This window comes from Abramis brama (genome assembly GCF_963993115.1).
Source record: "Abramis brama genome assembly, chromosome: 2".
Classification (NCBI taxonomy): domain Eukaryota; kingdom Metazoa; phylum Chordata; class Actinopteri; order Cypriniformes; family Leuciscidae; genus Abramis; species Abramis brama.
Window position 1 is genome coordinate 8737807 of NC_139964.1, and position 26685 is coordinate 8764491.

General features: G+C 35.0%; 1 protein-coding gene across 3 annotated transcripts in view; it reads right to left on the reverse strand.

The window, feature by feature from the left end:
- LOC311077601 (protein NLRC3-like) overlaps positions 1 to 24378 on the reverse strand; it is a 29739-nt gene extending 5361 nt beyond the window's left edge. The window contains exons 1-6 of one of the 3 annotated variants that reach the window (XM_084106161.1): positions 24242 to 24378; positions 8962 to 9083; positions 6736 to 6858; positions 4610 to 6493; positions 4300 to 4473; positions 4034 to 4207 (exon numbers count right to left, since the gene is read on the reverse strand). In XM_084106161.1, coding sequence (XP_083962287.1) covers positions 4034 to 4207; positions 4300 to 4473; positions 4610 to 6493; positions 6736 to 6858; positions 8962 to 9053 — 2447 coding nt within the window. In that variant the 5' untranslated portion in view covers positions 9054 to 9083; positions 24242 to 24378. Of the gene's footprint in view, positions 1 to 4033; positions 4208 to 4299; positions 4474 to 4609; positions 6494 to 6735; positions 6859 to 8961; positions 9175 to 23739; positions 23868 to 24241 lie in introns of those variants that run through there. The other 2 variants (XM_084106163.1, XM_084106162.1) reach the window with 2 other exon arrangements.
- Between the last annotated feature and the right edge of the window lie 2307 nt (positions 24379 to 26685).

Genomic DNA, 26685 nt, shown 5'->3' on the forward strand with positions numbered 1-26685 from the left:
TATATTACAAGTTTGTGTCTGTCGTTGTATTTCTGTGAATGGCATTTTACACATTTGTGTCTACTTGTCTGCAGCTTCAGATTCAGAATACAGGTTTGTGACTATTGTCTGCGAGTGCAAATTTCAACATTCAACTTCAGATTTTTATTTGACAGGTTTTCACATTGGAGCTGTGAGTGTAAATGTTCATGTACAAGTACGAATATTTATTGTAAAAGTTCTCAAATTCACATCTACGTGCTCTCAAGTTTTGCTACTATTTTACCTTCATAGGCGGGGGCAGACCTGACACCGCTGCGTGCAAGCCTTTAGCCTGGAGAGAAGAAGATGGAGTTGGTGAAAAGTAAACTTGCCACAGGTGAATTCACCGTCGCTACTACAGACTATTAATATATTTAAAGTTTATTGTTTCAGTTGTTTGTATTGTTTGTATTGTTAAAAGTCGTGAACATTAAAGGTTGATTTGAATTCCCGTCTGCTGGTCATGATAATACGTGTATGAGAAAAAAAAATAATCCGACACGGCGTCGGGCCGCGGGCCAGGTTCGGGCAGATAATTCATGTTGATGTGTCGGGTTACATCGGGTCCGGGCTTTAAAAGCCACGGGCCGGGTCGGGTCGGGTTGTAATTTTCAGGCCCGTTGAGAACTCTAGTGCCTTCCTGTGCATTCTTTGTGTAGTTATGCTAGAATGTTGCCACTGTGTATTGATGGGAAACCAAAGCTTTCTGGAGCATTTGAGGCTTTCATCAAATTGTGCCGAAAAAGGTTCATTTGAAGCTTTTAACACAATGCACATTAGTGACATCTGGTGGTCAGACTTGTCTTCTCCAACATATCTAACTTATTATCACAGAGCAGAAAAAGCATGTGACCAAACAAAGCTTCGGAAGTCTGTGACATACAAGTGTGGGATCAATACAGTTCTATCTAATCTCATAGAAATGAATGAGACCACAACTCCTGTCATGTGTAGCCTGGTCAACAGATTCACATATTGATCAATAATATAAAATATACAAGTAGGCTATGTGATCATAATTATATTAATTAATTATAATATTTTAATTAATTAATTATTAATATTTTTGGTGTTCTGTTTAAAAAAATATATATATATATATAAAAATCATGTTATAGGGAAGTGTAGGGTTAAATCGTTTAAATAACCTTTAGCCAAGTCTCAGGAGTGTTTTTAACACGGTACAAACTACTTCTAAAGGCAAGCTCAAACTACAGGACTGTAAAACTACACTGTAAAACCCAACAAGTTAAGCTAACTCATTTCATTTGAGGAAACCGATTGCCTCAATTCAATTAAGTTTATAAAAACAATAGTTATGAGTACTCTGAACTTATTTCAGTTGAGTTTACTAAAAGTAGATATACATTGCAGTCAATAAATTAAGTGATTAATTAAGTGATTATTGAGCATTAGTGATTAACACCTGCTGTTAACAAGCCGAATCAATGAAGGAAAGAGAAACACAAGAACTACAACTGACTTCCAACCACAGCCTTAGATGTAATCAACTCAAGATAAAAGACGTTTAAATCTCTAAAGATCTCAGCAGAGGAGGATTAAACCACTACACAAACAGCATTACCAGCTTCACTTATTACTAAACAGTTTGACTTTTGTCATGCGTCTACAGAAGTTGTTATTGAGAATGAACAGAGGGTTAGATGATAATGATTTATTGAGTTTCATTTAAAGACACCATGATAGTGATCCGTGTTTGCTTTAGTTGGGCTCTTGACCCTTGACTTTATAACACCAGTTTTTCCTCTGGCTGCTGTAACTGAGTGTTTATAAAACACATTTGTTATGGCACATACGCCAAAAGAAAATATGAGCATGTGGTTGTGTTAAGATGATAAAAATCATAATTTAGTGACTTGATTCTCTGATCATTCCCAGAGCCAAATCTCTGATTAGATAGGTGATGTATTACTTGTATTATTCATTATAGTATAACTGATTCTGCTGTAAGGCCCATTGTTGTGATTAACAGATTTTAAAAACCTCTATGGTATCATGCTGACTTACACAGTAATCAAGAATCAGCATATGAATCTCAACAATGGTGACCATTAAAAAATGATTTATGCCGCAATGCATGCTGGGAGCCATGGATAAGTTTTGTATTATGCTAGTACCCAGCAGGCATCATTTTTTAATGGTCACCATTGTTGAGATTCGTATGGTGATTCTTGATGTCTGTGTGAGTCTTAATAATGCAATACCTTTTCTGTGAAACTTTTTGTGCACAACTATTTGTAAAATCCTTCATATTATCTGATGTCTCAACATGGCTAGCTCTTATGCTGTAGAATCACAGTTTTGAGTGAAACTAATATGTTGCCCTTTTAATCAGAGATCAGACTCTGAATGAAATCAGTGAATCAAGTCACGAAATGATGATTGTCATCAACAATCCTGCACCATCAACACCAGATCAGACTTTTCCTTGGCTTTTGTGCCATAACAAATATGTTTTATAAACACTCAATTATAGCAGCCAAAGAAAATCTTAAGTGCAAGAGTCAAGGGTCAAGAGCTCAACTAAAGTAAATGCTGATCTCCTTCATGGTGACCTTAAATGAAACTCAAATCATCAACTTCTAAACCTTTGTTAATTCTAATAAGAACTTCTGTAGACGAATGGCAGTAATAAAGTCAAAGTGGTTAGTAATAAGTGAAGCTGGTAATGCTGTTTGTGTAGTGGTTTAATCCTCCTCTGCTGAGATCTTTAGAGATTTAAACATCTTTTATCTTGAGTTGATTTCATCTAAGGCTGTGGTTGGAAGTCAGTTGTAGTTCTTGTGTTTCTCTTTCCTTCAGTGATTCTGCTTGTTAACAGCAGGTGCTCATCACTAATGCTCAATCATCACTTAATTAATCACTTAATTATACAATTATCATTCTGGGATCTAGAAATGTTCTATAACTCATTCAGTTTGAGTTCTGTTTCAGTCATTCAAGTTTCGGTAATATTTGAGTGCTGTGAACTCAATTGTATTTAGTTAATATTACTGTTAGGTTTTACAGTGTACCTGAATTACTGTGGTGCTCTCACTACAGAACAAAGTTCCTTGCCATCTGTCTTCTTGTCATAGCAGTGCTCATACACAACACAGCTGAGGTGCATAAACCTCAAGTCCTTTGGTCAAGCTCTTGTTGGCCAGAGGTTTGGTCGTATACCTTTTTTATTTGACAAAATCTTTCTGCAACAGCAAATTCAAATCATTTGGATCCATCACATTTTCGCTCACCCCCAAAAAGTGGCAATTTTAACATGCTATAAAAATGATCTGTAAGGCATTTTGAGCTAAAACTTTGCATACACACTCCGGGGACAAGAGTGTAAGCTGTACTGGGTTTAAGAGCTACAGTAATTTTAGCATTAAATGCTATGTGAATTCCCTTTAGACGAAAAATGTATTAGTCCTAATATTAGGAGCAACATGTCCCTAATTTTTAAGAGTTGCTTAGGAGCAACAATTAGCCATAAGATATTTTTTTGTGAATACAGCCCCTGATTTTGCATCTGTCACGTGAACCACTGCAGGACACACCAGTGTGCTCCAGACCAAAGACATGATAACACAGAGTGAATCATATGTGCAGGTCAGCACAGACAACAAATCATTGCAATCAAACATTGCAAAAAAAGACCACAACAAAAGATTTAAATAAGTACTGCAAATTGTTATAGCAAGGTGTTACCCTTTAACACTAGGCTCTCTCGAATCCTAGTAGCAATTAAAAAATATATGGGTTGTAATAATTTGGTTTTTCTTAAAGCTAATTTAGTATTAAAGTAACAGTTCTCTAAGCTTACACCCTCACAATTTAATATAAAAACTGTTCACTGTTTTCTCTTATGAGATTTGAGGATTCTGCTGTATTACATCAGATAAAGCCAGCTAAAAATGATGACTATAAAATATTATTTCTTAACAAAAGATCCCTCTTAGGTGACCCCTAATTACATTTAGTCACACATATGAGTCGTAACGTCTAAACATACTTGAGAAACTGCAGAGAGCAGTTTGAATCCTCCAGTTTGTCGTTGAGCAGCTGGACTCCTGATTCTCCTGGGTGATTGTAGCTCAGGTCCAGCTCTCTCAGGTGTGAGGGGTTTGAACTCAGAGCTGAAGACACATAACCACAGCCTTCCTCTGTCACCATACAGCCAGACAACCTACAGACAAACACACAGTCAGATCATAAACAAACACACATCAACATTATGACCGGCTGACTGTAGATTATCCATTATATGCTCTAACACACCTCAGTATCTCCAGCTGACAGTTTGGACTCTTTAGTCCATCAGAGAGCAGATTCACTCCTGAATCCTGCAGGTCATCGTTACTCAGATCCAGCTCTCTGAGGACGGAGTTTGAGGATTGTAGAGCTGATGATATAATTTCAAAGGACTGACCAGTGAGATTACAGCCAGCAAGACTGAAAAAGATTCAAACAAATTCAAACAAAATGTTTTCAACTGTATTTCCATTATATCATTATTTATTTGTAAAAGATGTTCAAATGAAATGATTAAGACACAATTTAAAACATTAGGACAAAATTAAACACGCACAGAGCTTTTTTGCAGTTGATCACAGCTGGTATCAGTCTTCTTCTCCCCTCATCTGATGTGTTGTATTTCTTGAGGTCCAGCTCATCCAGCACCTCCTCTGACATCTGAAGCATGTAGGCGATTGTTGAGCAGTGAGCAGGAGAGAGTTTCGTCTCTGAGTGTTTGTCTGATTTCACAAAATCCTGAATCTCTCTGGACAGAGTCTGATCTTTGACTTCCAGCAGACAGAGGAACAGATTGATGGATCTTTCAGTGGAGAGTCCATGTCCATCTTTGATCTTCTCTTTAATGTACTGTGTGGTTCTCCTGATGCTCTCTGAGCTGTTCTCTGTGTGTGTCAGTAGATCCTGTAAGAGTCTCTGATTGGACTCCAGTGAGATGCCCAGCAGGAACCGCAGGAACAGATCCAGGTGTCCGTTCTCACTCTCAAGGGCTTTATTGACTATTTCCCTCTGCAGATTATGCACTACATCAAAAAACTGCAATGTGTCAACATGTTTCATTACATAATGGTAAAACAAATAGAAAGCAGCAAGAAACTCCTGGACACTCAGGTGAATGAAGCTGTAGACTTTCCTCTGATGAATCACAGATTCCTCCTTAAAGATCTCAGTGCAAATCCCAGAATGCACTGAGGCGTCAGTGATGTCTATGCCGCTCTTTCTCAGGTCCTCCTCATAGAACATCACATTGCCCTTCCTCAGCTGTTTGAAAGCCACTTCAGCAAGTTTCACAATCACTTCTCTGTTGGACTGCAGGAGTTTCTCTGGATCTTTCTCTTCATACTTCTGATTCCTCATGTTGATCTGAATCAGCAGGAAGTGGATGTACATTTCAGTCAGAGTTTGAGGGATTTCTGCACTCAGATCTTCTTCCAGGAGCTTCTGAAGCACAGTGGAGGAGATCCAGCAGAAGACCGGTATGTGGCACATGATGTGGAGGCTTCTTGCTCTTCTGATGTGTGAGATGATTCTGCTGGCTTGATGCTCATCACCGATTCGTTTCCTGAAATATTCCTCCTTCTGAGGCTCATTGAATCCCTGAATCTCAGTCAGACGGTTGATGTATTTGGAAGGGATCTGATTGGCTGCTGCTGGTTTGGAGGTGATCCAGATGAGAGCAGAGGGAAGAAGCTCTCCTTTAATGAGGTTTGACATCAATACATCCACTGATGAAGTCTCAGTCACATCAGAAACTTTCTGAGTGTCTGAAAACATCAGTGCGATTCTGCTTTCATCCAGACCATCAAAGATGAACACAACTTTACACTCCTCATAAATCTTTGAGTCCAGATCTTGAAGTTCAGGATGAAAGTCCAGCAGAAGTATGTGGAGACTGTACTGATGATCTCGGATCAAGTTCAACTCTCTAAATGGAAGCACAAACATGAAATCTACATCCTGATTGGCTTTTCCCTCGGCCCAGTCCAGAATGAACTTCTGCACAGAGACGGTTTTCCCGATTCCAGCGATGCCTTTAGTAAGAACAGTCTTGATTTGGTCTTTCTTCTCACATCCTAGTTCAGGTGAGGCTTTAAAGATGTCATTGCAGATGATTGGAGTGTCTTGAGGGTGTTGTGTTCTTGCTGTTTTCTCCATCTGTAAAACCTCATGTTCTTCATTCACTCCTTCTGTCTCTCCCTCTATGATGTAGAGCTGTGTGTAGATCCTGTTGAGGAGGGTTTCATTCTCTTGGTGTTTGGGTCCCTCAAATAATCTCTCATACTTGTTCTTCATGCTGGTTTTGTGCTGGTCTTTGACTCTCTGCAGGTCTCCAGTCTCCTGTGTGTGTGTCTGCAGGGCTGCTTCAGTTTTGTCCTGCCTGATGTGGGTGTCACAGTGGGATGTAGATGACGGTACAGATCTGATCAGTTCCTTTCCCTTGCTGAAAAAGAAAATAACATAGCAGCAAAAAGGAATATAGCAGTGACACAAGGACAGCTGACGACATCAGAAATATATTGGTTATTAGAAATAGGTTTTACACCCCTCATCAAGTAGCTCCCCTGTACAGTGTATATGTGCACATATTTTGGAGTGCATTTAGTGCTCTTTCATTTAGTTTATTAAATCATTATTAATCTGATATGCAGTACAGTAAATTAGCGAGTAAATGTTTATACTAACAGAGGATCAGAAGACACTGGTTCATCACTCAATCTAGGGGGTGGGTTCATGGATCTGCTACTCTTCACAGACACACCACTGGGTTCTGGAGACTCAGAACTCTGACTCTTCCTCCTGCTGATTCTGACAAAAGACAAACAAAACAACATTTTAGACAATATTTAAATGGGTTAGTTCAAACATAAATATTATGTCATTCCAAAAATGTATTACTTTCATTAATCTTTAAAACACAAATCAAGATATTTTTAATAAAACTGAGAAATTCCATTCAAAGTCCATACCACCAATTTTTTTAAAGATCCAATAGGGTCTCACTAAAGGCTAAATTAAATTTGTTCATCATATAAAGTGATCGTATCTCTTCACAAAACTTGGATTAAATCACTCGATTTATATGGATTTGTTTTATGATGCCATTATGACCATTTTGGATCTTCAATATTTTGTTGGCATGAACTTTCAGCAGAAGGGACAGAAATCTCCCAGGTTTCATTAAAAGTAGGCTGGGTGATAAAATGATACAATTATTGTGATATAATTTTTCTTGATAAAATGATATCAAGAGTTTGATAAATGTTCGATAATGTTAATGCGCCAAAAGCGGAACGAAACTCATTTGATCAACGCACCACACGGACAATTTATTCACTCTGCTCAAAGTCCAAATGGCAGCGCAGCACACGTTTACTAGATCAGATGTGTTTACTTGCTGAATGGTCTCGGTCACACAACCACTAAACAGCGCTGTGAGATCCAGTGAGAAGCGCTTGAATTCAGTGAAGAACACAAATGTCTCTGTGATTTAAACTGGTGTAAAGCCAGATGAAACCGTGCTGACAAGCAGGAAACACTGTGCACAACAATGCAGTCAGAAAGCTTTTCAGTCTACAAATCACATAATTTACCATGGATTTACTGTAGTAACACTAACTGCACCATGGAATTGTGGCAGAAATGGGGGATATTCAGATAGAATTTGATCATATTACTACTGTATGTAGACATGTATTACATATAATTACAGTATTGTTTGTGATAAAGCTATAGTGTTTGTGAATTTATACAAAATGTATTTAGGCTACTATTTTTCATATAAAATACCATAGAAACCATATAGTTATTCTATCATGGTATTGAGATACTATATGTGTTGTTTTAACTGTGTTAACTAAATATATGATATTATGGATGACCAATGGTTAATTTAAAAAAAAAAAACTCAAACAGTCAGAATATTTATATTTTTACCATTTAAAAATGAGGTTGTTAATTTTTACAGATGTCTGATTTTGTTAATGAACATTGTTACGTGCTCAGAGGATATGGTGTTCTGTTGTTGTTGTTGTTGTTTTAAGGTCATCATTGCGACATTCACAACTGAATGGGCGTCCCTACTATAAAAGTCTGACGCAGACCGGAAGTGGGAAAGAGAGAAGGAGGGAGCTGATTCTTTTGTTTTGTCACACTGGGTTGTTGGCGTGTCTCGTTTTTGTTTTTTTGATTCTTGGTTTACCCTCTTCAATTTTTGAGTTAACAGTTTGTTTTCTTCCGGTGGTTTGTTGTTTGTGTATTAAGTTGAAACTTTGAGTCTTTGTTTTTTATTCATATTGTCTTACAGCTGACCAGGGAGTAGTGACCAGGGAAGTATGTCACGTGACTTCCATTTCGTAACATCTAGGGAAGCGTGTTTTTAAGACACTAGGTAAGGAGCAGGTGCCACTATTGTATGTTTTGAGATTTCTTAAGTAGTATAGATAAGGCAGGGCGTGTTGAACGCCGAGGACTTTATTTTATTTGTTGCATCTTTTTTTTCTTATTTTCTTGTTGCATTAGTAGTTTATTGGGAAGGGGACGTATTTAGAATGCGTGTTTTATTTAATTTAAAATGACAATTTTCATTTTTGGGTAAAGTATAAATTTAAGGCTATTTAACAAGAATAACAATTATGATAACAACATTATCAGACTGTAAATGTTTGGTTATTCATCATCTGCCACTTTAAATGCACAAGCGGCAGTCAATGATTTTATTGTTGATCATCTTTATGAAAGTTATTTAAAAAAAAATTTCTCGCCTTATTTGTGGTGTGGACTTCACTATTCTCATCAAATTCAAACAATTATTTATCATTATAGTTATTATTAAAATGCAGGCTTCAGGAATGCACTCAGTCAATGTGGATTAAAAACATCTGACATGTGCAAAAATAGCTAATGTGTTACCTGAGGTCAGAGGTCACTGTTGCATCACTGGACGCAGATGGACGATTCTTCGTGGGTTGATTGTCGCTTGATCCAGCAGGTGAAGAACTCATTTTAGAGGCAGTGTTCTCCTACTCACATTTCTGTGTTGAGAGACTGATTTCAGACCTTACAGTACAGTACAGTTGTGTAGTTCAATGATCCAGTTCAATGATAAAAATGCGTTAACCCCCTGTACACTGGAGTACAGGTACATTCAAATATACCCTTAATCCACTGTAACTGCATGACCTACACATATAGAGTACTATTGTTCAATTAGGGTATTACAGCTTAAGTCCAGAGCAATACAAATAGCGGAATAAACGCAGAAATTAAATACAATACAGCATAAGTGCACTGAAAAAAATGACTGCAATTAATAAAACTGTCTAAATAACTGATATTTTTCAAAGTAAACAGAACTGCAGTTACAACTTGCAAGCAGCTTTGCAATGCTTCTGATCAGGGTTTATTTGATGGCTGGTTTCACTCTCATTTACACTCTTGTACTTAGGTAAAGTTGGTTTTATATTCGCATATTCGCACTTTCACGTCTCAATAACAAGCGCAATAAAGCACATTTTTGCTAAATAAAAGCAGCTGCATGATCTTTAGGACAAAGATGGTGAACTACAACACTCTCCACAATCAATCAAAACGGGCAAATGTTGTTTTAATGGCATACAAAGTTGCGACTGTTCACTGAACATTCAATGTGTGTGGTAAAGAAGATTAGGGACCGTCTAAAAAGGTCTATTTTTTCCATTGTGTGCAAACAGACAATTACATTTTTGCAAAGTACAGATGTACCAGCAAATCTCTCTCACATTATGTGTTCTAATGCTATTGATTGTACTTTAGCAACAATAAAAAATGCATTATAATGATTGTATTTAGGAAACCTGCCTCACTTTACATAATGTACATAAATATTTTTAGAATAAAATTACATTAATTCACCAAAGGGATTTTTTACTATCCGAAGGTTGTAGCATGTTCCTAGTGACCACACTGACTTACTACCTGGTGAAATTTTGACAAAAAGTCCCTTACTGTACATACAGTTGACAAATTATGGTTTTTTTTTTAAATTACTGTAATTCACCCTAAGTATTTTTTCGTGTTCCAAAGGTTGTAGTATGTTCCTACTGACCAGACTGACTTACTACAGGTGGAATTTTCACAGTATCTCCCTTACTGTACATTCAGTATACAAATATTAATTTAAAAAAATTACAGTAATTCCCCTAAAGTATTTTTCCTGTTCCAAAGCCTGTAGTGCTTTCTTATTGGCTTACACTATCCCACACTGACTTACTACAGGTGAAATTTTGACAATACCTCCCTTACTGTACGTACTGAAAGGTTGGGGTCAGAATCCCCTGTTTCTTCAATTAAATTATATATATCCTTTTGAATGATTACTTTATTCTTATTAAAAATTCAACAGTCAAGTAGTATCCTAATCATTTCTGTATTCATTTTATTTTAGGTGCATTCCAGTGTGTGCCCTTGGGTTGTGTTCACATGCAAGGGGCCTTTTGATGATAATTGTCTTGGGATTGTCTTGGGACTCCTGGAAACTCCATCTGCATACATTTAGTGTTTTACAGCCAATTGGTCAAACACAAAATCTTGAACTGTCATTATTTCTGGAAGACCCCTTAGGACTTTCACATATAAAACTCTTCGTCTCTTTGTCCTCTTTTTCTGGACCTTTCCATCATGGCTGTATCTTCTTTATCTCGTCCTCAACACATAGATGGCAATGATGGCATTTTTCTCCTTTCTTTTGCAAAGCTCTTTCTAATACATTTTCAATTCCTCTCTACTCTGCCACCATCATCTGCTTAATAAATGCTTACAACCTTCAGTGTGGTATGCTTTTCTTTAAAAAATATTTTCATAATAAAAATATTTATAAAACAAGTTACAGTGTTTTCCTTAATAAACCAGCTTCATAATAAAAATCTTTATAAAACAAGTTCAGGTGTTTTTCTTAATAAACTATTTTCTCAATATATGGTTACAATGATTATTAATACACACTGTAAAAGAAAAGTTGACTAAACTTAAAATTCTAAGGCAACTTGCTGCACCGATTTTTTTAGTTGACTCAACTAATAGAGTTTACTCAACTGGAGATGTTATAGTCGAGTCAACTCAACTATAGAGATGTTTTAGTTGAGTCAACTAAAAAAAAACTGCAGCAAGTTGCCTTATAATTTTAAGTTAAGTCAACTTTTCTTTTTTTTTACAGTGAACACTTTGTAAATAAATTGTTTAACAACTACTTATGGTACTTTTCATTATAAAACCACTTTTTTAATAGTTACAATTGTGGTTTACTATGACCCATAAATACTTAATATACAACAAGCCATGATTACAATAGAATAATTGCATATTTCAAAACAATATCCACATATCTTCATCTATATATCTGTCTTAGTTGACTTGTATAAGTTTGAGGGTCAATTTATACATAATTTCACCTTATTTTCATCAAGTGAACATCTCATGTGTATTTCTTTAGGGAGTGGAGTAAAGGGGCATATTATCGTTCCTGCTTTCCTGGAGTGAAATGTTTTATCAGCCTGTTTAGGTGGACTGCTCTTCTGATAATGAGCTCAGGCCTTCTTCAGCCTCAAAGAGAACTGTTGTTTGTCAGGCAGTGTTGTGTGTGTGTGTGTGTGTGTTTTATTCTTTGCAGGTTCAGAACTTTGTGATATACAACATTCTTGGACCCTGGAAGAAGGTCACCACGGACTTAAATCTCGGAAATGGACGACAAATATTCCGATTAACGGCGATATATCCACTTATCTATCAAAAATGTATTATTGTTTAGACTTTATGTTCTCTTAGCCAATCAGAAGTAAACAATTATGTAATGCATGTCCTTGAAAAAGGTATAATTGTGTGAGATTTGTTTGTAAGGTAGAGTTGGCTTGCGACCTTCTCGTGACTTTGACGCTGGCTCTACCAATTTAACTGCAAACTATTCTTCAGTAAAATTTTACTTATTTGATTGAATTTCACGACTCCTGGTCTTCTTTCATCATATCTGGTCCTGGGTTTTACAACTGTACCTACCCCCCCCCCAAACAGTACAATAATCAAATCATTTTTTCCTGTTCCAAAGGCTGTAGTGCTTTCCTTGTGACCACACTGACTTACTCCAGGTGGAATTTGGACAATAACTCCCTTACTGTACGTACAATAAACGAATATGTTTCCAAAAAAATTACTGTAATTCCCCTAAACTATTTTTTCCTGTTTCAAAGGCTGTAGTGCTTTCCTAGTGATCAGACTGACTTACTCCAGTTGAAATTTGGACAATAACTCCCTTACTGTACGTACAATAAACAAATAAGTCCAAGAAAAAATTACTGTAATTCCCCTAAACTATTTTTTCCTGTTTCAAAGGCTGTAGTGCTTTCCTAGTGACCACACTGACTTACTCCAGGTGAAATTTGGATAATAACTCCCTTACTGTACGTACAATAAACAAATAAGTCCAAGAAAAAAATACTGTAATTCCCCTAAACTATTTTTTCCTGTTTCAAAGGCTGTAGTGCTTTCCTAGTGACCTGACTGACTTACTCCAGGTGAAATTTGGACAATAACTCCCTTACTGTACGTACAATAAACTGATACGTTTCCAAAAAAATTACTGTAATTCCCCTAAACTATTTTTTCCTGTTTCAAAGGCTGTAGTGCTTTCCTAGTGACCTGACTGACTTACTCCAGGTGAAATTTGGACAATAACTCCCTTACTGTACGTACAATAAACTAATACGTTTCCAAAAAAATTACTGTAATTCCCCTAAACTATTTTTTCCTGTTTCAAAGGCTGTAGTGCTTTCCTAGTGACCTGACTGACTTACTCCAGGTTAAATTTGGACAATAACTCCCTTACTGTACGTACAATAAACTGATACGTTTCCAAAAAAATTACTGTAATTCCCCTAAACTATTTTTTCCTGTTTCAAAGGCTGTAGTGCTTTCTTAGTGATCAGACTGACTTACTCCAGGTGAAATTCGGACATTAACTCCCTTACTGTACGTACAATAAACAAATAAGTCCAAGAAAAAATTACAGTAGTTCCCCTAAAGTATTTTTTCGTGTTCCAAAGGCTGTAGTGCTATCCTAGTGACCACACTGACTTACTACAGGTGGAATTTTGACAATACCTCCTTTACTGTACGTACAATAAACAAATAATTTCAAGAAAAAAATACAGTAATTCCCCTAAAGTATTTTTTCCGGTTCCAAAGGCTGTAGTGCTATCCTAGTGAGCACACTGACTTACTACAGGTGGAATTTTGACAATACCTCCTTTACTGTACGTACAATAAACAAATAATTTCAAGAAAAAAATACAGTAATTCCCCTAAAGTATTTTTTCATGTTCCAAAGGCTGTAGTGCTTTCCTAGTGATCAGACTGACTTACTACAGGTGGAATTTTGACAATACCTCCTTTACTGTACGTACAATAAACAAATACGTTTAAGAAAAAAATACAGTAATTCCCCTCAAGTATTTTGTACTGTTCCAAAGGCTGTAGTGCTTTCCTAGTGATCAGACTGACATACAACAGGTGGAATTTTGACAATACCTCTTTTACTGTACGTACAATAAACAAATACATTTAAGAAAAAAATACAGTAATTCCCCTAAAGTATTTTTTCCTGTTCCAAAGGCTGTAGTGCTTTCCTAGTGACCACACTGACATACAACAGGTGGAATTTTGACAATACCTCTTTTACTGTACGTACAATAAACAAATACATTTAAGAAAAAATTACAGTAATTCCCCTCAAGTATTTTGTACTGTTCCAAAGGCTGTAGTGCTTTCCTAGTGATCAGACTGACATACAACAGGTGGAATTTTGACAATACCTCTTTTACTGTACGTACAATAAACAAATACATTTAAGAAAAAAATACAGTAATTCCCCTAAAGTATTTTTTCCTGTTCCAAAGGCTGTAGTGCTATCCTAGTGACCACACTGACTTACTACAGATGGAATTTTGACAATACCTCTTTTACTGTACGTACAAAAAACAAATAAGTTCAAGAAAAAATTACAGTAATTCAAGTAAAGTTTTTTTTCCTATTCCAAAGGCTGTAGTGCTTTCCTAGTGACCACACTGACTTACTATTGGTGAAATTTTGACAATACCTCCCTTACTGTACGTTCAGTATAGAAATATTAATTAAAATAAATTACAGTAATTCACCTATAGTGTTTTTTAGATATTGCAAAGGTTGTAGTGCTTTCATAGCGATCAGACTGACTTACTACATGTTAAATACTGCCAATACCTTACTGTAAGTATAGTACAAACATATTATTATTAAAAAGTTACTGTAATTTCTCCTTTTTTCATGTTCCAAAGGTTATAGTATGTTCCCAGTGATCGCTCTACTCAATTAACTTTGATAAATGTATTAGGTAAAAGTATGTATTAGAACTGCTGTTCCTTGTACAACACAATTATTTCATTGATTAAAAATAGCAGATATTTTAGGTTAATAATATTTTCAATGTTATAAATAAGCAACGCCCTTATTGTAATTATTCAAGTTACGTTTTTGTTATGAAGTCCTGAAGAAGTGGATTCTGGAACACACTGCTGCTTCAATGTATATCTAATGAGTGATTATAATCAAGGTATTAATCAATAGTTTTCCTTCTATATATCAAATGAGTTGAATGACTTCTCTAGGCTTATGAGATTTTACTTTGTTATATAAATTATCAGTGTGATTATCGAAAATGTTATTTCATGTATCATTTAAATATAAGTCTGTATTTGATATCTGAGGTGTAACGTAAGGGTCTGTCCCATGCCCGGAATGCAGTGACAGTGCTTGCTCATTTAGCCTGGCTTCCAGAGATGAAATATGGACTTCTTTAACAGGTGTCACTACATCCATCTGCTTTTCTACACTGTAAAAAATAAAATCGTAAAAAAAACGGTCATTGACTGTCAGCTACGGCTGCCAAACAAAAACCGTAAAAATAAAGTAAAATATCCTAATTTAAATTAAGTGCAAAAAACTTTTACAGAAATTTTCCTTAAATGTTTTACGGAAAAACAGTGTTTTTTTACAGCTATTTCCTGAATTATTATGATCAAACACCTTCATTGTAAAAAAAATCCCATAAAAAACAGTCAAATGACTGTCAGCAATGGCTGCCATACAAAAACCGTAAAATTAATGTAAAATATCCTAATTTAAATAAGTGGAAAATACTTTTACAGAAATCTTCATTAATCTTTTTTAACAGAAACACACAGTTAATTCACATTTTTTCTGATTTTTTACTGAAAAACATGCAGTTAATTATATGCATGATTTGTTGTGACTATACATCACTGCATCAGCAACTACACAGTTACTGTCTGTTAAATAAAGCAACATGCAGCATTTCATCAGTGTTTCTGTGCTCATCCTGGACTGAAGCTCAGGCTCTACTCTTCAACACAATGGTGACACACAAAACACACCATACAGAAACACTTTAAACCCCAACAGAACATTAAACACTACCAGATCTCTCAGGATCTCAGCATCTTCACTTATTACAATCCAGACTTTATTTCTTTCATACTAACATTCTTATTGAGCATTAACAGAGGTTTAGAAGTTGAAGTTTTATCGAAAAGAATAAAGTTTGATGTCACCATGATGGAGATTAGTGTTTGTTTTAGTTGGGCTTTTGACCTTTTAGTGATTAACTTAAAATTTTCTCTGGCTGCTTTAACTGTGTGTCTTTGATGCATATTTGTTATGGTAGGAATCCAAGAGGAACTCAGATCAGATGATGTTGGTCTCTTTTTAGTGATAATAGTCATCATGTAGTGTCCTGCTTCATTGATACCACCTGAAGTGTAATATCTGATTAAGTAATTAAATATTTGTTGTTAATTTTTGCATGATAAAACTGCTATATAAGATCCTGCAGTGTTGTGATACTCAGATTTTATAATGTCATTATACAGAAAATGTTTTGGCAGGATTATATAGACTCACTCAGACATCAATAATCAGCGTATGAATCTCAACAATGGTGACAACGAAAAAAAATCTGAACTACTATAAAGTCACAAAAAGGCTTTGTTGGTTGTCACCATTGTTGAGATTCATATGTTGATTCTTGATGTCTATACTACAAAAAAATAAAAAATAATTAACCAGCTCAAAACTTTTTCCATATAATACATATCTTTTTAAATTTCAGATTATTACAATATTGTTGCCAAGGATCATGTGAGAAATTATCATTATAGATAATAATGTAAAATATAATAAAAATCATTATAGACTTTGTATACAGCTAAATTCAATCTACATATTATGTAATCTAAACTAATATATTCAGAAATTTGGCTGTCATAACAGTGAATCAGATCATCACGATGACTGTAACATCACTGATGAATGACCAAGATCATCTGATATTTCTCCTGCATTTATTGCTATAACAAAGGTGTATTAAATACACAGTTAAAGCAGCCAGAGAAAACTAATGTTAAAAACTCACGGGTCATGAGCCCAACTAAAGCAGACACTGATCTCAATAATGGTGATATCAAATTTATTTTAAAGCTGTCAGCTGCGGCTGTCAAACAAAAACCGTAAAAATAAAGTAAAATATCCGATTTTAGAAGTGCAAAAAACTTTTACAGAAATTTTCCTTAAATGTTTTACAGAAAAACACTTATTTTACAGCTATTTCCTGATTTATTACGAGTTTTAAAAATTATATGCATGTGAGAAATTATGACATTATAGACTTTGTATAAAGCTAAATTCCATCTACATGTAATCTAAGCTAATATATTCATATTTTTGGCTGTCATATCAGAGAATCAAGCCATCATATGATGACATCATCAAGGAAATAACCAAAATCATCTGAAATTTTCTCCAGCATTTATTGCTATAACAAATGTGCATGAAATACACAGTTAAAGCAGCCAAAGAAATACGTAAGTTAAAAACTGAAGTCATGAGCCCAACTAAAGCAGACACTAATCTCAATCATGGTGACATCAAATTAATTTTAAAGTTTTTTACAATTTATTTAATTTTATTAATAATTTAATTAGCATATTTTACTTTAATTTTAGGGTTTTTGTTTGGCAGCCGCAGCTGCCAGTCATTTGACCCTTTTTTTACGATTTTTTTTTACAATGAAGGTTTTTGATCGTGATTATTCAGGAAATACCTGTAAAATAACAGTGTTTTTCAGTTTATTTAATTTAGGATGTTTTACAGTTTTTTGGGGAGCTGACAGTCATTTGACCATTTTATCATTTAACTGTTTTCTTTCTGTTAAATTACAGATTATATTTGTAATTTTACATACATTTTTATGTAATTTAAGAAAACAGAAAAAATACTGTATGAAAAATACAACAAATGTTCTGTATAAAAAATGTGAATTACTGTAATTTGTCATTAATGTCACAATACCTAAAATAACAGCTGAATTTTTATTTTACAGATATTTTTTGTAATTTTACAGTGTTTTGAGTACAATTTAAAATGAAAGAAAATGATCGTAAAAAAATCACAGTTATTTTCTGTAAAATTAGGATTTTTTTTTACAGTGTACCATCTTTGGCACTGTTCAAGTTAGTAAACATGACAAGGATTAATTATGTAACAAACCACTAACAGTAATAGTTATGTATGTTAACCAATTACATAATGCAATGAATAAATATTGAATAAAATGTTCAATTGCTTAAATATTTTTGTTTACCCAAAGTAGTCCTGACTGGAAACATTTGAAAAAATTGTATTCAAACACACACATTTGTTTTACTTAAACTTTTACGTCACTTCACTAAAAGAAAATAATATAGTAAAGTAAAAAGTACTTGACAAAACAATCAGTTAAAGGGTTTATGATAATATAAGAACAACTTAAACCAAGAGAGGATCAACAACAGCAACATTTTAAAGAGGTGATATTGAAATTTTACTCTAACCACAAGGAATTAATTACAACTTTTATGTATAATCTCAGTGGAACAATTAGAAAGATAATAGAAATAAAACAGTGCACTGTACAGTATATCTTGAATGCCTCCATGATCTTGCTGTTCATTATCTGTCAGATTTGCTGCACCAATGCGTACAGGTTCAGTCACTACTGTTAATAATAATGTAGCCCCTATTAATGTACTACAACCTTAAACAAACAAAACCCCCTTTAGTGAATTACAGTTATTATATATATTATGTAAAACAGTATTATTAGGTATTGTCAAAATTTCACCTGGAGTAAGTCGGTGTGGTCACTAGGAAAGCACTACAATCCTTGGAATATATATATATATATATAAAAAACACTATAGGTGAATTACAGTTTATTACATAAGCATGTGTAATAAACACATGTAATAATGTTTATTACATAAAAATATTTGATAATTGTACAGTAAAGGAGGTATTTAGTATTTAAAAGAGGTATTGTCAAAATTCCACCTGTAGTAAGTCAGTGTGGTCACTAGGAAAGCACTACAGCCTTTGGAACATGAAAAAATACTTAAGCGGAATTACAGTATTTTTTTCTTAAATGTATTTGTTTATTGTACGTACAGTAAAAGAGGTATTGTCAAAATTCCACCTGTAGTATGTCAGTCTGATCACTAGGAAAGCACTACAGCCTTTGGAACAGGAAAAAATACTTTAGGGGAATTACTGTATTTTTTTCTTAAACTTATTTGTTTATTGTACGTACAGTAAAGGAGGTTTTGTCAAAATTCCACCTGGAGTAAGTCAGTCTGGTCACTAAGATAGCACTACAGCCTTTGAAACAAGAAAAAATAGTTTAGGGGAATTACAGTAATTTTTTTGGAAACGTATTAGTTTATTGTACGTACAGTAAGGGAGTTATTGTCCAAATTTCACCTGGAGTAAGTCAGTCAGGTCACTAGGAAAGCACTACAGCCTTTGAAACAGTTAAAAATAGTTTAGGGGAATTACAGTAATTTTTTTTAAACGTATCAGTTTATTGTACGTACAGTAAGGGAGTTATTGTCCAAATTTCACCTGGAGTAAGTCAGTCTGATCACCAGGAAAGCACTACAGCCTTTGAAACAGGAAAAAATAGTTTAGGGGAATTACAGTAATTTTTTTGGAAACTTATTAGTTTATTGTACGTACAGTAAGGGAGTTATTGTCCAAATTTCACCTGGAGTAAGTCAGTCAGGTCACTAGGAAAGCACTACAGCCTTTGAAACAGGAAAAAATAGTTTAGGGGAATTACAGTAATTTTTTCTTGGACTTATTTGTTTATTGTACGTACAGTAAGGGAGTTATTGTCCAAATTCCACCTGTAGTATGTCAGTCTGATCACTAGGAAAGCACTACAGCCTTTGAAACAGGAAAAAATAGTTTAGGGGAATTACAGTAATTTTTTTGGAAACGTATTAGTTTATTGTACGTACAATAAGGGAGTTATTGTCCAAATTTCATCTGGAGTAAGTCAGTCAGGTCACTAGGAAAGCACTACAGCCTTTGAAACAGGAAAAAATAGTTTAGGGGAATTACAGTAATTTTTTTTGAAACGTATCAGTTTATTGTACGTACAGTAAGGGAGTCATTGTCCAAATTTCACCTGGAGTAAGTCAGCCTGGTCTGTAGGAAAACACTACAGCCTTTGGAACAGGAAAAAAATACTTTAGGGGAATTACTGTAATTTTTTCTTAAATGTATTTGTTTATTGTACGTACAGTAAAGGAGGTATTGTCAAAATTCCACCTGTAGTAAGTCAGTGTGGTCACTAGGATAGCACTACAGCCTTTGGAACAGGAAAAAATACTTAAGGGGAATTACTGTAATTTTTTCTTAAACATATTTGTTTATTGTACGTACAGTAAAGGAGGTTTTGTCAAAATTCCACCTGGAGTAAGTCAGTCTGGTCACTAAGAAAGCACTACAGTCTTTGAAACAGGAAAAAATACTTTAGGGGAATTACTGTATTTTTTTCTTAAACTTATTTGTTTATTGTACGTACAGTAAAGGAGGTTTTGTCAAAATTCCACCTGGAGTAAGTCAGTCTGGTCACTAAGAAAGCACTACAGCCTTTGAAACAGGAAAAAATTGTTTAGGGGAATTACAGTAATTTTTTTTTAAACGTATCAGTTTATTGTACGTACAGTAAGGGAGTTATTGTCCAAATTTCACCTGTAGTAAGTCAGCCTGTTCTGTAGGAAAACACTACAGCCTTTGGAACAGGAAAAAATACTTTAGGGGAATTACTGTAATTTTTTCTTAAATGTATTTGTTTATTGTACGTACAGTAAAAGAGGTATTGTCAAAATTCCACCTGTAGTATGTCAGTCTGATCACTAGGAAAGCACTACAGCCTTTGGAACAGTACAAAATACTTGAGGGGAATTACTGTATTTTTTTCTTAAATGTATTTGTTTATTGTACGTACAGTAAAAGAGGTATTGTCCAAATTCCAACTGTAGTAAGTCAGTCTGATCACTAGGATAGCACTACAGCCTTTGGAACAGGAAAAAATTGTTTAGGGGAATTACAGTAATTTTTTTGGAAACGTATTAGTTTATTGTACGTACAGTAAGGGAGTTTTTGTCCAAATTTCACCTGGAGTAAGTCAGTCAGGTCACTAGGAAAGCACTACAGCCTTTGAAACAGGAAAAAATAGTTTAGGGGAATTACAGTAATTTTTTCTTGAACTTATTTGTTTATTGTACGTACAGTAAAAGAGGAATTGTCAAAATTCCACCTGTAGTATGTCAGTCTGATCACTAGGAAAGCACTACAGCCTTTAAAACAGGAAAAAATTGTTTAGGGGAATATTTTTGGAAACGTATTTGTTTATTGTACGTACAGTAAGGGAGTTACTGTCAACATTCCACCTGTAGTAAGTCAGTCTGATCACTAGGAAAGTACTACAACCATTGAATATAAATATAAAAACACACTATAGGTGAATTACAGTTTATTACATAAACATATGTAATAATCCAAATTCCACCTGGAGTAAGTCAGTGTGGTCACAAGGAAAGCACTACAGCCTTTGGAACAGGAAAAAATGATTTGATTATTGTACTGTTTGGGGGGGGGGGGGGATTACAGTTGTAAGACCCAGGACCAGATATGATGAAAGAAGACCAGGAGTCGTGAAATTCAATCAAATAAGTAAAATTTTACTGAAGAATAGTTTGCAGTTAAATTGGTAGAGCCAGCGTCAAAGTCACGAGAAGGTCGCAAGCCAACTCTACCTTACAAACAAATCTCACACAATTATACCTTTTTCAAGGACATGCATTACATAATTGTTTACTTCTGATTGGCTAAGAGAACATAAAGTCTAAACAATAATACATTTTTGATAGATACGTGGGTATATCGCCGTTAATCAGAATATTTGTCGTCCATTTCCGAGATTTAAGTCCGTGGTGACCTTCTTCCAGGGTCCAAGAATGTTGTATATCACAAAGTTCTGAACCTGCAAAGAATAAAAAACGCACACACACACACACACACACACACACACACACACACACACACACACACACACACACACACACACACACACACACACACACACACACACACACACACAACACTGCCTGACAAACAACAGTTCTCTTTGAGGCTGAAGAAGGCCTGAGCTCATTATCAGAAGAGCAGTCCACCTAAACAGGCTGATAAAACATTTCACTTCAGGAAAGCAGGAACGATAATATGCCCCTTTACTCCACTCCCTAAAGAAATACACATGAGATGTTCACTTGATGAAAATAAGGTGAAATTATGTATAAATTGACCCTCAAACTTATACAAGTCAACTAAGACAGATATATAGATGAAGATATGTGGATATTGTTTTGAAATATGCAATTATTCTATTGTAAGCATGGCTTGTTGTATATGAAGTATTTATGGGTCATAGTAAACCACAATTGTAACTATTAAAAAAGTGGTTTTATAATGAAAAGTACCATAAGTAGTTGTTAAACAATTTATTTAGAAAGTGTTCACTGTAAAAAAAAGAAAAGTTGACTTAACTTAAAATTATAAGGCAACTTGCTGCAGATTTTTTTGAGTTGACTCAACTAAAACATCTCTATAGTTGAGTTGACTCGACTATAACATCTCCAGTTGAGTAAACTCTATTAGTTGAGTCAACTAAAAAAATCGGTGCAGCAAGTTGCCTTAGAATTTTAAGTTCAGTCAACTTTTCTTTTACAGTGTGTATTAATAATCATTGTAACCATATATTGAGAAAATAGTTTATTAAGAAAAACACCTGAACTTGTTTTATAAAGATTTTTATTATGAAGCTGGTTTATTAAGGAAAACACTGTAACTTGTTTTATAAATATTTTTATTATGAAAATATTTTTTAAAGAAAAGCATACCACACTCAAGGTTGTAAGCATTTATTAAGCAGATGATGGTGGCAGAGTAGAGAGGAATTGAAAATGTATTAGAAAGAGCTTTGCAAAAGAAAGGAGAAAAATGCCATCATTGCCATCTATGTGTTGAGGACGAGATACAGAAGATACAGCCATGATGGAAAGGTCCAGAAAAAGAGGACAAAGAGACGAAGAGTTTTATATGTGAAAGTCCTAAGGGGTCTTCCAGAAATAATGACAGTTCAAGATTTTGTGTTTGACCAATTGGCTGTAAAACACTAAATGTATGCAGATGGAGTTTCCAGGAGTCCCAAGACAATCCCAAGACAATTATCATCAAAAGGCCCCTTGCATGTGAACACAACCCAAGGGCACACACTGGAATGCACCTAAAAGAAAATGAATACAGAAATGATTAGGATATACTTGATTGTTGAATTTTTAATAAGAATAAAGTAATCATTCAAAAGGATATATATAATTTAATTGAAGAAACAGGGGATTCTGACCCCAACCTTTCAGTATGTACAGTAAGGGAGGTATTGTCAAAATTTCACCTGTAGTAAGTCAGTGTGGGATAGTGTAAGCCAATAAGAAAGCACTACAGGCTTTGGAACAGGAAAAATACTTTAGGGGAATTACTGTAATTTTTTTTAATTAATATTTGTATACTGAACGTACAGTAAGGGAGATACTGTGAAAATTCCACCTTTAGTAAGTCAGTCTGGTCAGTAGGAACATACTACAACCTTTGGAAAATGAAAAAATCTCTTTGGTGAATAATTGTAACTTTTACATAAAACATTTTTGCGTACTGTATGTACAATAGCCTACACAAAAGTACACTAAAGCAGTCTAGGTGAATACACAGCAAATATCAAACCTGAAACAATTTTTTTTTTTTTTTAACTTGACTATGTTCATAGTGAAGGTCTTACATGATCAAGTCTGCAACTTGGTTATTGCTTTTTATATTTGCTTCGTATATGTGCGGTTTTCTGCGTTCAATATCTTGTGAGCTGAATATTGTTACTTCACAAATAACATTGTTTTAATATTTAAATCTTCTTCTTAAAATGAGTTTTCCTTCGGGTTTGCACTTTGCAGATGGTCCCTTCTTAGCAGCCTGCGCATAGAGATCAATGTATTTTGTCCAGTGAGAAGGAAAGATCGTTTTGAGGAAAATCATGTTGTAGCTTCTGATGTTTAATCTGTAGTTATATGTGATAGGTGTTTTGTGTAGCAACGGCGTTTAGTTCACGAGTTATTGAACGCGGAAGTCCGCGAATGTGCGAATATGCGAATATAAAACCAACTTTACCTAAGTCACTCTTGTGACGTCTCTAATATTTTTCAGTTAATTTTTCAGTTCAAACATCAATTTCATAATATTTGCTGCTGTTCAGTTATTTTCGTTTTATTATGGTACATTCATGTAGCCTCAGATTTAATTCTGAATACAATAAAATGTACAACAGTTTTAATATAGCAGTTTAAGCACTATTATAGCAACTTGTATGCTGTAGGCTATACGTTTAGCATACATCAGTGTTTTGTTGGCTACTGTGTCGATGTATTTTAGTCATTACAATGAGTGAGTCATTACAACGATGAATCAAATAACAGAATCGATCGTCAATACTGTACGTACATTAATGCCACATTCGTTAAGATAAAAAATCATAACAAGTCTTAATAAATAGCCTATTCGACGATGCCTGCGCCATATTGTTCAGAGCTGTTTGTTTTACCGTCGAAAGATAAGAAACTCAAAACCAAATAGCAGCTCACTTTGACTAGATGGTTACATTAAGAATAAGTTCTGAACTTACCACAAAATATGCATCAGTTTACATAAAACGGTGTGTAAAACAAAATCCCAGTGTTAACAGATGCTTCCGAATGGCGTAGTTTCCCTGTTTTACTTTCGTTTTTAACTCCAACCAAATGTAAAATCGCGCTCCCTCTAGTGGCGCGGAGCATCTTCAAATTCGCAGGTTCTTCTTCTTCTTCTTATAGGATTCCGGCAGTGTAGACGCTGCTGAGCGTATTACTGCCCTCCACAGGTCAAAGTTTGACTTAAATTCTTACATACAGTATCATGCAAGAACTGAAGAAATGCCTTGGAGATCAGTTTATGCTCATAACTGTGACCAAACAAAGATAAAAGAGAAAAAGCCTTAAAGGGGTGGTTCGGGATTTTTGACATCGGACCTCATTTTTAAGTCAGCCTGGTTGTTATTCATCAGTGGAGACATTTTTTTTTTTTTAATTATCCAGTCCTTATATTTGGATAGTTAGCCGATGCTAGGCTAGCGCGAGTCAATGGTATATGTTAGCCAGCCATTAAAAACCGTTTTACCCACTCCACAGTGCACCAAACGCAAATCAATTATAACACTAGACTATCGATGTATATGTCCGTTGAGAGAATAATGTTAGAAATCAAACTTACCTTTCATCACATTGCATTAGTTATAATTTGTTCCCTGTAATCATAAGCCTTGTCTACAGCAGCAGCGGAGTGATATTGATTACCTAGGCAACCGAGTGAGCCGGTACACACATGACGCAAGTGTATTTACCTGCCGCTAAATGGATGTAACGACTGTAGTGCGCTTCTGTTCTGTGTTTACTTTTTGCCGCATTACTAACCGGAGCAAAGTAAAATTCCGCAGCTGCTGAGAAACTAGTTCCTTTCCCAGCCAGCAGAGCCATGTGGGGCCCAAATGGGTTTGACCTGGGCTATCTAACTGGGACCCAGCCAGTTTTGCACCCAGTTTCCATGTAGGCCCCACATGGGTTTGCCCAGATGAAATGAACACTGCTTAGTGTGCACACTACAGGCTGTTTAATGTAACACTGAATCAGTGTTGGAGGTAATGAGATAATTAAGTGATTGAATAATGATTTTGTATTAGTGAAGAACACCTGCTGTTAACAAGCATAATCACTGAAGGAAAGAGAAACACAAGAACTACTTCCAGCCACAGCCTTGGATGAAATCAACTGAAGATAAAATACATTAAATCTCTCAAGATCTCATTAAACAACTCCACAAACAGCATTACCAGCTTCACTTATTACTAACCAGACTGACTTTATTTCTGTCAGACATCTACAGAAAAGAATTAAGAAGAGGTTTAGATGTTGATTACTTATTTGAAAGTAATAGTTTGATTTGATGTTACCATTGTGGCGATCAGTGTGTGCTTTAGTCAGGCTCTTGACTTTTTAACATTAGTTTTTCTCTGGCAGCTGTGTCTGTTTGTTATGGTGAGAACAGATAATAAATATAATCAGATGCTGTAAGCTGATTGATGATGAGAATATAATCATCATATATTGGCTTAACTCATTGATATTATGTGGGAGGTTTATACGTGTAGTATGTTATTAATTCTGTTTTATTGTTGTGATTCTACAGCAAGAGAATAATAGAATTTAATCAGAACATCAAACGATTTTTAACACACCATTTACATATTTTGGGCTCCTGTGAGTTTTACTCGCACACAGACATAAAGAATCAGCATATGAATCTCAACAATGGTGACATGCTTCATGCTGCAATGCATTCTGGGAGCCATGGATAAGTTTCGTATGATGCACTCAGAATGCATTGCACCATGAAGCATGTCACCATTGTTGAGATTCATATGTGCAACATATGTAAATGGTGTGTTAAAAATCGTTTGATGTTCTGATTAAATTCTATTATTTTCTTGCTGTAGAATCACAACAATAAAACAGAATTAATAACTAGGGCTGGGCGATTTAAATCGCGATATTGTTATGCGCATCTCGTCAGTAAAGCCGGTTCCTTGATTAGTAGTAAATCCAGGGTTCGAAATGACTTAGGACTCTTGGGGGGTCCCCTAAAATTTAATTATTAAATTATTAAAAATTCTGAAGACTACCTTGCTACACTATATACTGTAGGCAAAATTATATGGACCAATGATGAAGGTGGGATAATTGTCTTGGGATGTTTTTCATGGTTTGGGCTAGGCCCAGTATTGTAGTGGTGTCTGGATAAGTGGCTATAATCTAACAGGTAAACCTCTAACTCTGGAGCAACAAAGTTACAAGTTCTTTTTCTCTCCATGATGCAGGTTCTAAATTAAGAAAAATAATATTAGCTTCCTAGATAGCTTACCAAGCTCTCATGTATACTCATTCATGCTCAAATCACATTCACTTTAATCAACTCACAGACCTGGTTATCTTTCGTAATCACTGACTGGAAAAGTAGGTTGTTATGCTAGCTTTGAAT